General features: G+C 36.7%; 2 protein-coding genes across 4 annotated transcripts in view; one reads left to right on the top strand and one right to left on the bottom strand.

The window, feature by feature from the left end:
- Positions 1–894: 894 nt before the first annotated feature.
- gtpbp3 (GTP binding protein 3, mitochondrial) lies at positions 895–15,050 on the bottom strand. Of its 2 annotated transcripts, none has more exons than XM_027169950.2 (9): positions 14,791–15,050; positions 14,366–14,658; positions 13,474–13,560; positions 13,028–13,230; positions 9,715–9,787; positions 8,111–8,254; positions 5,858–5,987; positions 3,094–3,402; positions 895–2,212 (listed from the first exon to the last, which is right to left on the bottom strand). In XM_027169950.2, the coding sequence occupies exons 1-9, from the start codon at positions 14,838–14,840 to the stop codon at positions 1,981–1,983; spliced, it is 1,521 nt and encodes a 506-aa protein (XP_027025751.1). In that variant the 5' UTR covers positions 14,841–15,050; the 3' UTR covers positions 895–1,980. The 2 variants fall into 2 exon arrangements, with proteins under 2 accessions (XP_027025751.1, XP_027025750.1); XM_027169949.2 differs by having other exon boundaries at positions 5,858–6,023; positions 14,791–15,049.
- ano8b (anoctamin 8b) overlaps positions 14,510–15,949 on the top strand; it is a 31,178-nt gene continuing 29,738 nt past the window's right edge. The window contains exon 1 of one of the 2 annotated variants that reach the window (XM_027169948.2): positions 14,510–14,645. The gene's annotated coding sequence lies outside the window, so the exon portion shown is untranslated. The remainder of the gene's footprint in view (positions 14,646–15,949) is intronic. The other variant, XM_027169947.2, reaches the window with a different exon arrangement.

The following is a 15,949-nucleotide window of genomic DNA, read 5'->3' as shown; positions in this document are numbered from 1 at the left end:
TGTTTTTATACACACACACACACACACACACACACACACACACACACACACACACACGTTTGGGATTAAAAAGAATTTGTCTATACCATTACTTTTTGCATTTTTACTCAGCTAAAGGCAGACACCACCCAAAATGCCCCATACCCTATAGGAAACTATTACTCAAGTACACAACTGTTACTCTCTTGACTTTTCTATATGTTTGTTGTTTGTAACTGTATTTATATTCCGTTAAACATTCTTAAGGAAGGCGAATGTCAAAGGACATCTCATTCTTTATGATAACACTTGGGCCTTGCTATTCTAAGGAACATCTGTTTTATGAATTGAAGTACAGTACATACTTTGCTTGCAGAAACAGTGTGGTGTGATTTGCAAGACCTTATAACCTCTGTAAAGTCCTGCAGAGGGCTGAACACAGCATGACGTCATTGGGATGAATAGTAGGAAAAGGTGAGGGTACAGCGTGCTGCCTTTAGCGCCTTTCTAACGTGCACAAGGCAATGGCATCAGAGGGGTGAAGAGTTCAACAAAGAAGCATAAATATTCAAATGAAGGTCGGATTGACAGGAGAACAAAGACCTGTGGGAGCCTCCATTAGGCTGTTTGCTTCCTCTACAGTTAAAAGATCATCCACAACATTTGCTTGGATCAAAAAGGCACCTCTAGCAATTTAATTTAACCCCTAAAACACCAAAAAAAAAAAAAAACATTTCCTAACCTAAGGTGAAAAAACAACTAACACATTAGCATTTGTATATAATCCACTGTATTATGTTCATTGTAAATCAGACATGAATATTATGCACATTTAAATTCCCCATTGCTGTAATTTACATAAACTACATAAAGTTCATTTACATATATTTTGCATATATTGGGTTTGTATATTGGTATATTGAGGCTTGGACTCTACAATGTCTATGAGGGTGTGCTGTGGTTTCTGATACCAAGAGGTTAACAGTAGATCCTTGTAAATTGTAAGGTAAATCGTCCTCCACAGATCAAATTTTTTGTCTGGTACATCCCACAGATGCATGATCATTTGGAAATTATGATACCAAGTAAACACCTTAAACTCTGTCTCATGTTTCTTAAACTATTCCTGAACAATTTTTTTGCAGTGTGGCAGAGAACATTATCATGCTATTAGGGAATACCGTTGCCATGGAGTGTGCTTGGTCTGCAAAAAGGTTTAGGTAGGTGGTACGTGTCAAGGTCAACAGCCACATGAATGCCAGGACTCAAGGCACAGCAGGATCCAGAGCATCACACTACCTCTGCCGGGTTGCCTTCGCTGTATACCAACATCACCACACAAGACTGCCATTATGGAGATGCTCTGACTCTCAAGTCACTCAGATCCTTAGACATGCCTATTTTTCTTGCTTCCAACACTTTAACTTCAAGAAGTGTGCCACTGTAACAAAATAATTTTATTCAGTTCACCTGTCCGTGTTTTTAATATTATGGCTGATCAACATATGTCAAATACCCATCAAAGTTGGACTTAATGTCAAGAGCAATTACAGTAAAGTCATATACAGTCTTTTTTTAGTCATTTTTCCAGCTCATTTGAGGTGTGCTGATATGTTTTTATCTAATGTACAGTGACATTTCATATTGACATTGTATGAAACATGTGCTAAATCATTAGTTTAGCATCAGCATTTCTCAGTTGCTTAGCAACAGCATGTCTTGACAATACTGACCGCTCAAGCAGCGTATAATAAGTTTACCTTCTCTAGTTAATACAAAATACAAAAGTTATGTTTGATCTCATCAAACCAACACTAATTATTTTAAAATGATTTCATTTGCTTGCTTTTACCGGTGAAATCTTACAAAAAGGCTAGAATCATCTTCTTTAAAGAATTTACAACACCTGCTTTAAAGATGTTGAATCACATAACAGTATTTGCTGTGTTTAAAGAGGTTTAAATCCTCAAGTTAACATTCATTAAACATAAGGACTGAAGTTTATTTCCCAATGCAAAAATCTCTAAAAATCACATCCAGGATCTCTTCAGTGTCGACCTTGCCAGTGATTCTACCCAAGCAGCTAAGACCCAAGCGCAGTCCCTCTGCTGCCAGCGCCAGGTCCACGTCTCTGTACTTATAATACTGACTCAAGGCCTCAATGCTCTTTTGCAGGTTAGTCCGATGGCGAGTTTGAGTTAGACTTGGGCTGCCGACCAGCGGATCTGCACACCTTGGAAGAAAAGGAGAAACGGTAGAGTATTATCTGTAAGTAAAGGTTTGTAGTTGGATTACTGTAGTTTAACCTGAAATTTGGTAGCATAGATGGAATGTAGTTTTAAACATTTTTCAATATTCCGGTAGAGAAAACTTCAGCTTTTTGCAGCAGAGTCGATTTTAAATTCTGCTCTTCAAATTCAGATTTATCTTTCAAAATCTCTACATCCTTACATGAATCATTACATTCGCATTTATGGCATTTAGCAGACACCCTTATCCAGAGTGACTTACAACTGAGGGTTAAGGGCCTTGCTCAGGGGCCCAGCAGTGGCCCATTACATCCATACGAAAATGGTGAAGAATAAATGTGTTTAGAGTTTCAAAACATGAATCTGAATTTAAATTGGATTTTGCTGCCAAAAACTAAATTAGAATTTTCTACACCTGAATTTTCTTACCTTAAAACTGTAAATTTAATTTGAACCTTTGCACAAGAATTCAAGCCACAGAATTCAATTTCAATTCAATGTAACTCAATAATTTACATTTGTAATTTACATTTACATTTTAAATCTCAGGATGAAGTAGCACACTGCTCATTCCAGAAGAGGGGATGGAAATTTGTGCACAAATAAAAAGTGCACAATAAAAAGCAACATTAAGTGAATTTCCAAAATGCAAACAGCGGCAAACAGTTACTGAGCCAAAACAGTTAGGAACATAATTATTTATTTGAATATGTTTTCATAACCCTTCACTACATGATGTGATAATGAATATATTGATGGTTCCACCATAACCAAGGTTAACTTGATATTTGCATTTCGGTTAGCTTATGTGCAAATCCAAATTTGCATAAAACACAGGGAAATTACCTCACATTGTTCCACTTACATTGTCTTAACGTTCTCCTGCAGGAGTTTTAAGAAATCAGCCAGTCCTTCTCTGGTACTGCATGACAGAATACTGACTGAAGCCTCAATGAATAGGTCACTGAGGGCCCTCTGGATGATGCTAATGTTCTCTTTAGGCAGTAGGTCACTTTTGTTGAGAATCAGGAGACACTGAGGCATGTGATCCTTCTCCGGATTTTTTGGCAGCACATTGTTGAGGTAGTCATTCAGGAAACCTGGCACCATCTGAGGCTCCTGAGGAAGCTGGGTTGAGTCGACAACCACCAGTGTCAGATCTGCCATTTCCACCCTATGGACAACATAAAAACTTTTTTTCTTTCTGAAAGGCTTTTGCTCTGACCTGACCAGTGTGACAACTTTATCACCAATCTGAGACCAGTTTTAAGATCTTAAAGATTGTAGATCCGGATCATTACACAGTCAAATATTGAGAAGTTTTCAAAACTATTGGCAACTAACAATTTCGATAAAGTCAAAATCATAAACATGTATCATTTAAAAAAAAAAAAAAACATGAATGACATGAACTTGCAAAACTGACCTCTTAGTACAACTGCAATAACTGTTTAACAACTGTGTAAATGCTTTAATCAGAATGAAAAAAAATTCAGTAGATATGCAGGAAACGATTTCCATATTCAGACTGCTCGTCATTTCTGGGGAAACCATTATCAGAGCTGTTCCCAAGTTTTTTGGTTGTTTTTTTTTTTTGCAAAATTTGTATTTTTCTGTCGTCTACTGTAATAGTTAAACATCCTATAACACAAAGCTTATACAGATGCATGGACCAATTTAATTTACTGATCTTTTTTCATATTACATTCCATAATTCTTATGTGTATTTATACTGGTTTAAACATTCGTTCAAGTTTAAAATTGTAACAACAAATAGTTAATCAGTGCAGTGGATGACGTACTGCTCCTCGCTGAAATGGACACACTGCACAACAAAATACTTAGGCTCAAGGTCGGAAGTACAAATGACTAAGTGAAATCGTTATTCTTCCGGACCATAAGCACATCTTGTGTACACTGTCCAAGCAGAGCTTAAGGGAAAACTCCACCCTGGAACAACATTAAATGTGTTTACAATAAAACAGCTGTGATGTGCTTTGAGGTTCTGATGATAATTTTTCGGATGATGGTACATTTCCATTATTTTCGTGAGGGGGAATTTGTTAGCAAAGCTGCGTACAGCAGTGTTTATTAAAATATAAATAAATTAATTTCAAAATCTTTAAGGTCAAAATCATATTAATGAGAAATCCAATGAAGAAGAAGAAAAGATAAAAATTGGACTCAATGATGATCACCACGGCTTCATTGCAGAATGGGGTTATCGTACAAGTTGGAACACTGGAAGTTGATTGGTTTGAGCAGAGTGTTTAAATGAGAAGGTGTGAGAACTGACTGAAAGACTAAAGAGCTGCTGCAACACTCTTCAGGTAGAGAAGCGAGGGTTAATAGAACCCTACCCCTGCTGCCTACATCACTGTGTAACTGAATGGCATTTTAGGTATTGCAGAAAAGCATTAACCAAAGTGAGAATGTGCATGCCAATGAAAGAGGCAAAAAAAATCATTAATTTTCAGTTTTAATCTGAATTTAATTTGGATTATGTTTCCAAAAGCTGAATCTGAAATTTCTACACCTGGCTATGATAAAACTAAATTTGCATCTACATTTGGATGGATTTACATTTGTTGAATGTAATTCAATTATAACTACAAATTCAACTTGATTTACAATTTCAGATTTTAGAGGCACATTGCTCACTCCAGAAGAGTTTTTAGATATTATACACTATTAATTAGATATTATAAAAATAAAAAAAAAATTTAAAACAACTGGTTAGAAAAGAAATCTTGGAGATTATCATTTAATTAATTATTTATATAATCATTTATACTTTTTTTAATCATTCTAATTTTCCTTCAAGTTTGTAGTTTGAATTCAATTTTCAAATATGTTTTGTTAATTCTGTGAACAACATGAACGCCTCAGTTTGTGTACTTCAGAATGTCACATTAACTAGTACTAGATTAATATCACTAACTGTGCGGGATCTGATTTTATCAGCCAGTCGAAAAATATCTGCATCCTACTGCAGATACACATACTGCATAAACGTGATTTTCTTACATTACAGACAAATAAAGCTACGATCTCTAACCTCTAATGCCTAGTGTCTCACACTAATCCCAACTGTATGAAAAATTTTGCGATTCCTTTTCATCAATGTTACAAAATCTAAACAGCAGAGCCAGCTGTCTGTGTCTGTGTATGAATATATTTACCCGTCGCCTCAGGCTTGACCATTAGGGATACATGTTAGAGACAAATAGTTGCCTAATTTTAAACTTAAAAATTATATTTATTCTGTTTCTGTGCCTCTGTAAAGCTTCGAGACAATGTCAATTGTTAAAAGCGCTATACAAATAAATTGTATCTGTGCTCTCATCTGATAATCATTACAGTTGGATCTCTATTACATCATTACTGCATAGCCTATAGTAGGTCACTGCATAGCCTAGAGCGCATTCATCCAATCTACCAAGGCAGAGCACAGGAAATATAACCAAGATGAAACTTAAGTCATTGTTTCCACTAACACTAAGGAAAAGGCAGAGAGTTTGTTTCCTCCCACTCTGCATTTAAAAAATGTTTAAATTTATAAAATAGCACTAGGTTCAAATTAGAATCAGTATTGTATTATTCACCATTTTCCCACACTGGGTTTTTACCTTTTAAGGGCACGCTGGACACCCTCTCGCTCCACGTTGTCATCAGTCTCTCTCAAACCTGCAGTGTCACTCAACAGGACCGGAAATCCTCCGATGTCCAGAGGCGTCTCCACAACGTCTCTGGTGGTCCCTGGTATAGGAGACACAATAGCTGCAGGACGCTGGCCTGTGCAAAAAAAATAAAATAAAATAACACATGCGCACACACACACAATTGTTCTTATAGTACACAGTATATACATGTGTGTGTGATTTTAGATATACATACGTATACATCTTTAATATTTTTAGGTTTGTTTGTTTCTGTAAACTTTTTAATAAATAAATATTACTATATAAATTTTTTATGCAGAGTTTAAAAAGGAAAAGAAGCACAACTCCGATTATTTTGAACAGAACACAGAATACCAGTTAGGTCCTATTTTTTTAAACACTTTGTCCCAGTCTAAAATACAAAAACAAAAAAGAACAAGCTCTACATGTCTGAGCTGGAAACAATAACAGGAATAAAAAATGAGAACTAATGAAGGGAGGTCACTCAGGGCAGGAAACTCAGCGATATCCACACACCGTGTTCTGAACCCTCGCTACCGTCGTTACTGCCCTGTGTGCCAAAGATGGAAAACACTTCCAGCATTATCTAGAGTGAATAGATAAGCTTCACAGCTCTACATTCTTATCATTTATTAATTTCCTTCAACGTTTTCAAGTACTGCTAAAAAAAAAAAAAAAAACCTTGAGCAGTCTCATTTATTTTTTTAATTTATTAGTCGTTTTACTTCCAGTAACCCCATATTTTTTTTACAGACAGCAAATTTAACAAAAAGGTAAAAACCCGAAAATATCAGAATATATTAAATAATTCAGAGCATCCTTATACATCTATAATAAAATATGAGCACAGGGCTAGAAATGCAGAGTGCAGCATCCTTAACATTTTGCATGGATAAGCTCTTTCTGAGCTGCCTTTGCAGTTTCCTGAACTCTGATGCGCTCCGTGATCATCTCCTCCTGCTCATTTACAATGTTACAGAGGCAGAGGAAGGAGACGTGCCCTGAGAAACCACTGCCTAACGTTGTTATGACTAGTGATATTTCAGACACCAATGTATCCTAATAAATCCTGAAAAGGGAACTTAACCCTACTTAATAAAACAATTACAGGATTTCACCTCTAGTCTGAGAATCGTTTGCCTGATGTATAAGGAAACACGTTTGCAAACAGATGATGCTGAACATTTCTCCAACACGTCACAACAGGACATTCGACTCAAGTACAGACTGTGACTCAATATACTCCACACTGTACCTTGTGATCGTTCTGCCAAATGACTAATTGGCACATTTTCAACATTCCTGTGGGGTGGAGGATTGCTAGCTACAATGGTGTTTAATAAAAGAAATAAAAACTGTGATATCAAACATAAGGGATAACTGTCAGGTTTTGCTGTTAGCTGATAGAAACAAAGATATTTTAACAAGGTTCAAATTCATATTAAATGACTTTGATCGAATGAAATAGGAAGAACGACAAAAATAGTACTAAATGTTTTTTAACTAATATTGATGTCATGATTTCATGAGAATACAAACTTTTATTACTTATTATAAAACTGTGAGAAGACCAGTTCCATTCTAAACAAAAGTAGAGCTACATTTATTTTAAAGACAGCCAGCTGATGTTAGCAAACGTCTGGTAGCTGGTTAGATCTGGTTAAAGGCTTCATATTGGAGATTCATGTGCGTACATTTTGAATTAACTGAATTCATTGCTTTTGAAATCAGTTGAATTCCAAATAGATGGGTAAAGTGATGTCTGAAAGTTAATGTGCAGTTTTGAGATTGACAGAAAGACAGACAGACAGGCATGCATGCATGCATAGATAGATAGATAGATAGATAGATAGATAGATAGATAGATAGATAGATAGATAGATAGATAGATAGATAGATAGATAGATAGATAGATAGATAGATAGATAGATAGATAGATAGATAGATAGATAGATAGATAGATAGAAAGAAAGAAAGAAATGATAGAGACAGTAGGGGAGATTATGATAAAATCGGTGACTAATGCTTAGTGTAATAAACCCAGTTCCTTGTTTCATACAGTTGCAAACTAAGTTTTGCTTAAAAGATGCACAACTGATACTTTCAAACACATCTATAATTTCCAGTACAAGATATATGGAGAACAGTGAAATAGATAGATAGAGAGGTAGGACAACAATGCCATAGGCTGTTTCTTACACAGTAGATTGAAAAGGCTGCTCTTGCCAGCATTGGTGGATCCTGCTATGACCACATGTACACCACTGCGCAGTCGCTCACCCCTCCGTTCATCACAAAGATGCTTCTTTATTTCCGCTTGCAGCTGGGAGACCGCCGTGTCCACTACATGGATACACATAAATCCAGTGCATGAGAAGATTAAACATCACAGTTTTAATGAGTTACAATTATTACTAGGGATCCAACATGGAGTCCAAGTTCAAGTTTTCCAAGTTAATATTAGAAAAATCAAACAGATTGTTTGTGCACTAATTTTTCTGATTGTGTTCTATTCTGAAATGTTCAGACATGACTAGGTGGCATGGCATTTTAGTCAGGCTCGCTACTCTGATACACTGCACTTGTGTTCAGCAATACAAACTGGCAAATTCCTTTGTCCTTCTACCTCATTCAAACACAATTGGCATACCTGCACTCACTGCCCACTTTATTAGGAACACCCCTGCATATTCATGCAGTTATCTAATCAGGCATTCGTGTAGCAGCAGCACAATGTATAAAAAATCATGCAAGTCAAGAGTTTCAGGTAATGTTCATATCGAATGAATGAAACTTAGTAAAACCTTGATGTTTTGTTCATGCCATGTTTGCTGGTACTAGAGATTAACTCAAATAATCACTCTTTACAACTGTGGTGAGAGGAAAAGCATCCTAGAATGCACAAGACAGAAACAAAGAACTTCAGTTCATCCTAAAGGTGTTCAGTGGGGCTAAGGTCAGTTTTTTTTACAATGCACAGGAGCATTGTCGTGCTGGACCAGGATTAAGCCTCTTAGAGTGAGTGAAGGGAAACTGTAACATATCCTATACAACTGAATACTTCCAAGAACCACATATGGGTGTGATGGTCAGGTGTCTACAAACCTTTGGCCGCACGGGGAATATTAATAAAATAATTTTTAAAAAACAAAGCTTCAAAATATTTCTTTGGGGTGGTTGATATTATTAATATTTATTTTTTTCGTTGTATTATAATTGCTATAATTTCCCATTTGTTGTATTGCATGTAAATTAAAATAAAACATAATAAATAATAAATCTAAAACATTTTAGATGGTAATGCAAATTAACTAATAGAGTACATTAACAAATAGACTATCCTGCCAATTCTTATTTATAGTGCGATGTGAAGAAAAAACTCTTAAACTTCAATTCAAAGCCAGTTTCCCTTGACATTTTATCGTCTAGCCACTGCCAGCCAAGCTGATGTCACTCAGAGGAAGGAGATGGTCTGTGACAGCTTTGTTCCTTGACGCATTACAAAATCCCAAAATTCTCTTGAGAAACACATCACAACACAAAAACAATACAAATGCAGGGGAATTCAAATGCAGGGGAAATGATAACAGGTATACTGAGCACAAGTTATTCTGTATTACAAAGCTGCTTTGAGACATTCATTTGTCTCCAAGAGGAAACTGACATTTCGGCAGTTAGACTCCAAATCATATTTCCATACAGTGGTTGTGAACCAGACTCTGTGTTGCAAACAGGAAGTTTTCCAATTTGTACTGGGAAAATATGCCTTAAAGTGTTTTTTTCACAATGATATGGAGACGCACCTTGATTTAAGACTCCATCCTCTATGAGCTCACCCTCACTGAAGTCAATGAAAGCTTCCATGTGCGCCAAACTCTGAAATTAGAAACAAAAAACACGTCTCATTATCGTTCAATATGAAAAGATGCATGAGATTTCCTTATTTACAAATTTTTCCAGTTAATAAAAATTCAAATTTCAACATTGCACCAGTTCCTGAAAAACATTTAGACTGGAAATGAATACAAAATTAAAAGATTTTACTTTTCTTGTATAAATTTCACTTGTACTTGTCTTTCCAAAATTTATGTCATTTACACAACAGCTTCTTTTTTTCTAGGCCTTGGTCCTTGTGAGAGCAGAGAAAACTGACAAACTGGCTTCAATCAACACAAGCTAATGGTGGGATGTTTTTGCAGACCTCCCAGGAAAGGTTGGGAAACAGAAAAAAACATTACACAACCCCAAAACACAACCGTTGCCAGCAACAGCACTGTTACTGCTGCTACTTATCATGGCAGCCTCACACCTACTTCTGGAATATCATTTATTTTTAACACACTAAAACCAAAATAACTGAAAAATCAACACTGATGATTATGTTTGGTTTTGTAAATGTTCTCAATCTGAATAACAGCAAAACAATATTTAAATTAGGTAACTGAGGTGTTAAGAGATACATTACATGGCCATTTGGTTCTTCTCCACACTGTTACCACAAAGTTGAAACCAGATGCTGTTGTGTTAAAATTTTCCTTCACTAGAACGAAGAGATTCAAACGTGGTCCAATGCATAAAGCAAGCTCCAAGAAAACATGGTTTGTGAAGGTTGGTGTGTGAATAACTCAAATGTCCTGCACAGAGCCCTAACCTCAACCACACTGAACACCTTTGAAATAAACTGGAACACTCCAAATCCAACACCCCTGACCTCCTCGCTCCTACATTACTGCCCGATCTGGGGAGTGAAAAGATGAACCAAACTGTCCAAAAGTGTACAATAATGTACTTAAGCTGCAAACTGCTGCTGAAATAAAAAGCCCTTTAGGTGATTCTTGATTGGTAAAGCTACTCCTCAAGGGTCATATAATAATATTTTGAGTCTCATGGTTAACAGTTTAAATAAAACCAACATCAAGAATATGACCTGATTCTACGGAAGCGTATTGCATTCACTTGAGGAAAAAAAATCTACTCTGTTTTTCTGAATTAACGGCTTAATTATCTCAAAATTATGAGATAATTTTTTTTTGAAAAACATTTTTCGCACTCTGTTTTTATGAATTAATGAGTTAATTATCTCAGAATTATGAGAATAATCTTCATGAAAAATATTTTTTGCTCTGTTTTTCTGAATTAACGAGATCCCTTAAACTTGAAAGGCGGGACATGTTTACTTCCATGCGTTCCACCTAAAATAGAGCTCCTGGCAGGATTTTGAGGGATCAAGCAGATCAGAATGTTCTTTTCGTCTGAACAGGCGCAAAGTCTTGAGGTGTCTGCACAAAGTTGACGAACTAATAACAATACCATTTATATTACTTAAAGACAGCAGTATCTCCCAATGTCTCAAACCCAAAATAAAATAAAACCGGATTAAACTTGAAAGGCGGGACATGTTTACTTCCATGCAATCCACCTAAAACAGAGATCTCCTGGCAGGATTCTGAGGGATCTCATTAATTCAGAAAAACAGAACAACTAATTTTTTTTTTAATGAAAAATAATCTCATAATTCTGAGATAATTAACTCAATAATTCAGAAAAACAGAGCAAAAAACTTTTTATTCATGAAAAATGATCTCATAATTCTGAGATAAGTAACTCGTTAATTCAGAAAAACAGAGTAGATTTTTTTTTTCTCAACTGAATGCAATACGCTGCCGTTTCGCATTCCGAATGCAATACGCTTCCGTATGATTCAGTAAAACATTCTGTATAAAATATTCTGTGTAAAAATAATACAAATATTCAAATAGCGTTCAAATTTAAGCCACATCTGACAGACTTAAAGAACAGCATATGTGGCATTATGCCCCAGGCCATTATGCAATCTGCAAAGCCACTAAAGTATCAATCAGAGAGCTCCTAAAAAGCTCCTGCCAACTTTCTGCTGGACCACTCAAAATGTGTGTTTTGAAGTCTGTGCAACATTCTTCTGTATGAGTCCAGTGAGCCACGCTGCCACTCAAGTCACTCAGGAACGCAAGAGAGCCTGGCTTATAGCCATGACAGGATTTCCTGCCTCCTGAGCTGTGCGCCTCACCTACTGAACAGTTATGGATAAGATCCAAACACAAACACAAACAAGCAGTACACAGACAAGCAGGGACATACACACACAGACAAACACATCATACACACACCCCATGCATATGCACACGCTTTTTTGGAAAACAACTGGAATTCTACAAACTGCATATCATGTCTCTTCAGCTTATATACACACACAAAGACATGTTAATGTGTGCACCGACAAACATGAGCACACATGCAGTTTTAGTAAAACGTTGCCACCTGTTGGTTTAGTAAACTATTGGCTCAATTATGAATTATTATTTTATCAAAGACAAAATTATTTTATCAAAGACCTAAAGAAAACAAGTTTAAAAATAAATAATATAAAATAAATAAATAAATAAATGAATGAATAAATAAATAAATCCTGTTTACTTCCTCTATATATTGAGACCTTTTGGAACACATATACTTCTGTAAAAATCTGATTGGCTGCTCTGCATTCAAAGCTGTTGTAAAGTCCTCACTGTACACACACTAGTGAACACATAACAGTAACTGAATTCTGTGTAAATGCACAAGGTTTTAAACACTAGGGCCACTGTTCTGTCCTTGCCAGTTATGTTGCTTAGCAACCAAAGCTTGCTCTTAATAAAGTACCGTACATTGCAAGATAGAAACCATGAAAGAGTTTCAATTTCTGTTTCCAAGAGAAACATCATAATTTGGTGAATGTGATTAAATTAGAACCTGTAAGGTGTATACCATCTGGTCCTCTTGTCAAACCTTTGCTGTTATAATTTTTATATTTGAAGTGATTAGTGCAGACATTTCCTGCGCAATCTGATGTATGACAAGAGCTAACGAAGCAAAGAGGGCACATCTGTTTAAGTTTGTTGTAAAAAGTGTACCAGTACTTTTCGCAGTACTACGACTGAGACTAATACTACGATTGAGACTTTACTGACACTGAGGTGATACAAAAGTGCAAAATTTTTAATCTTTCTGATTTTAGAAAAATACAGTTTGTTTTGCAATGCATGTACAAAACTGACGGTTACCTGACTGTGCTGTACTGACTTTATAAACATTACATACATGCTTGAGTTGCTGACTCCATTCATTGTAAAGGCGACCGAGGTGCCCTGACATCTGCCGAAGAGCTTGTCTCCTCTGAGCTTCTGTCTCTGCGTGGATCAAATCTCCAAGCCCCTCTACTTCTGTCAAATCCAACTTTCCAGCATGGAACGCACGCCGAGTAAACTCACCTGCCTCGGCAGGTCGTAGTCCAGGCAGACTACCTAAAGTGCAATTGTAAAAAAATATAACAATAATAACAAGTTTAAAGATCAAAGTGTATTTGAGACTTGCAGTATCTGGAATCAGAGGGTATATGTACAAAAGAATCCTGGGATAACTTGTTATTGCCATCTTGTGGTTAGAAATGTACACAGCACCCGATCCACAAAAAATAAAAATAAAAAAATAAAAAAAAACCCATACATGAGTTATGCTACCTATTCACATAGCATTACAATTCATACCCAGGGCTTGTAAAACACCACTAATGACAGCAGGTCCTCCATGTACGTGAAATTCAGCACTGTCCTCTCCAGTGAAACTGTGAGGGCCTGATGGAAACACAGAACGTATACAGTACTTAGAGAATTGGTACATTGCCACAGATAAGTGAAGGTTTTTCTAACATTCACATAATGCAGCAAATTATTTTTGCCCAATAAAATACACATATTAAACCACATCAACCAACCGCAAGCATTCATCAGTTTATTAAATGCGGTGTAGAGCATATTTTAATTGCATGATTAAGATTATGATTTTTATCCAAATTATACACGCCGTACTACGAGGTGAATGTTTAGTCAAAAGTTAGTTACAGTTAAGTCTGCATACCCTTACTCCAAAATTATGAAGCCAGGACATTCAATGTGATTATAATATGGAGCGAAAAGTATTACTCGAAGCCAGCAGTGCAGAGTAAAATGTCTCTGCAGCCATATCTGGTCATTCTGGTTACTAAATGGTTTGGGCAACTAGCATTAACTTGTGAGCACTGCCACATCACAGCTCAAGAAATCCTGATTCAATCCTTATCTGTGTGGGATTTTACACAAAACAACTAATACTTCATAAAAAATATGACAGTAGGAGAAATGGTGTCTCACTCAGAAATGCCATAGGTGTGTGTGTCTGGTACTGGTATAGATTTACAGTGACCCTAATCAGGATCAAAACATCCTCACTGATAGCTAACTTGATTTTGAGGATATTTTTGCAGACACATCCTCCATTATTGATTTCAAGCTGTCAGATGTTGTAATGGTACAACGTATTTACAGCCATACAGAAAAAAAAAATTATGTCCCCCAAAAGATGAAATCTTATCCGCACAAATCGCGATACATGATCAAGTACCTGGGAACCACAGGATAAGGCCGCGGTCCAGCAGCTCGTTAGATTTGGGGTGTGTAATGTTGCGGAGGTGCGCAGTGCGGGGGGTCAGCGTGCGCTTCAAGCCGGTCAGAGCGCGCAGAGCTCCGGATGCATCTGGTCCGCTCACACGCACCACGGCTACTCCACACCGACCTCTTCCAGAAGACAACGCGAAGATCGTGTCCTCAGAGCCAAAAGGGACAGGACTGCTGCACAGAAATCTAACACTGCAAAGCTGACCAAAGACGACAGGACACCTGAGGTACGTTCTTGGCCTGGGGAACATTACACATGAACATTCTGCATAAGGGTTATGAACGCTGTCGGCATCCTGGGATTTTAAATGTCACAGTGGTTGGATTTTATAAGATACATTCTATAAATCCGCACAAACGGATCTCACAAACCTTGTGACATTTTTAAAGAGGACAATCCTCCAGCAGCTGGCAAGCGTCATGGTAGATTTCTGTATTCTCACTAAGGACACTCATTGATTTATATTTAGATATGAAAATATTATTCCAGCTACACCATTCGCAGTTACATTTAACATCGTGTCACTTTTTAGACTGCATACATGGAGAAGAAACTACAAAAAAAAAATCCTCCAACACGTACACGTGAAAGCCAAGCTTTCCGTTTAAAATCCAATGAGGTTGCTGTTGTTTTGTTTTCCGTGAAGATCATTGGTGCGCGTCGACATTACGTAATCTAATAAACGACTGTAATTCGTTGTTGATGCTGTCAATTAAATTTAACCCCGCCTCTGTGCCTCATCATAAAGCTTCCGTATTGACACTGCAAATGTAAACATGGACAGATCCGGTTCTTTAAAAAAAAAAAAAAAAAAAAAAGCATTTGCGCCCCTGCATGCAATGTCTCTTCTTAATATTGCTGAGTTCAATTGACTTGGGCATCTGGTCTCTGTTTGTTTTAATAATTTAACAATTCACTAGTGACTAATATCTAATGCCATTTGTGATTAAGGTTCTTTATTTATTAATAAAATATTGTAATTGCTTATATATTTAAACAATAACGTTTTACTGTGTTTACCATCTCATGAGTTTACGCAGGTGAATACCATGAGGACTTATTGCCAAAAATAAAATATAATAAACTGCCAGCAGTAAATGATAAAACTACCAAAAGCGCATGAGCAATAAACTGTGAGTATAGCAACATCCCAGAGCTCACTCAGGATGGTGCACCTCTCTGCAGAGGTGGTGTGGCATGAGGATAGTGAGTAAGCAGAAATTACACGGCTTGACTTCCTCTCATCAGTAAGGGGAGGGTTTGTATCTACTAGGTATTGGAACAGAAATATGTGTGGTCCTCTCTGTAGTGAGCATTTTAGATATCCCAGTCCAGTGAATGACTGCCAAATAATAATGGCACGTGCCATAGTGCTTCTGTAACTGATCACGAAACTCTGCTACTTTATGATATAAGATGACATATACAGCTCTTTATCATGTCACAGTCCGCCTCTCATTAGCCCCACCGTTTTACTGAACGCACCTGCTGTGAAATGAGTCACGCAAGTTTTATTATTTAGCTCTGCAA

This window comes from Tachysurus fulvidraco, chromosome 2 (genome assembly GCF_022655615.1).
Source record: "Tachysurus fulvidraco isolate hzauxx_2018 chromosome 2, HZAU_PFXX_2.0, whole genome shotgun sequence".
Classification (NCBI taxonomy): Eukaryota; Metazoa; Chordata; class Actinopteri; order Siluriformes; family Bagridae; genus Tachysurus; species Tachysurus fulvidraco.
The sequence above is the reverse complement of the archived record's forward strand: the minus strand, read 5'-3'. Positions and strand labels throughout refer to the sequence as shown.

Excerpts from the sequence above, each read along its gene's own strand:
- gtpbp3 (XM_027169949.2), bottom strand. The coding sequence starts at position 14,840 with ATGACGCTTGCCAGCTGCTGGAGGATTGTCCTCTTTAAAAATGTCACA. Across the intron at positions 14,659-14,790 it reads CTCTTTAAAAATGTCACAAG|GCCAAGAACGTACCTCAGGT; the intron begins GTTTGTGAGATC and ends AATGTTCCCCAG. Across the intron at positions 8,255-9,714 it reads GGATGGAGTCTTAAATCAAG|TGGACACGGCGGTCTCCCAG; the intron begins GTGCGTCTCCAT and ends GTATCCATGTAG.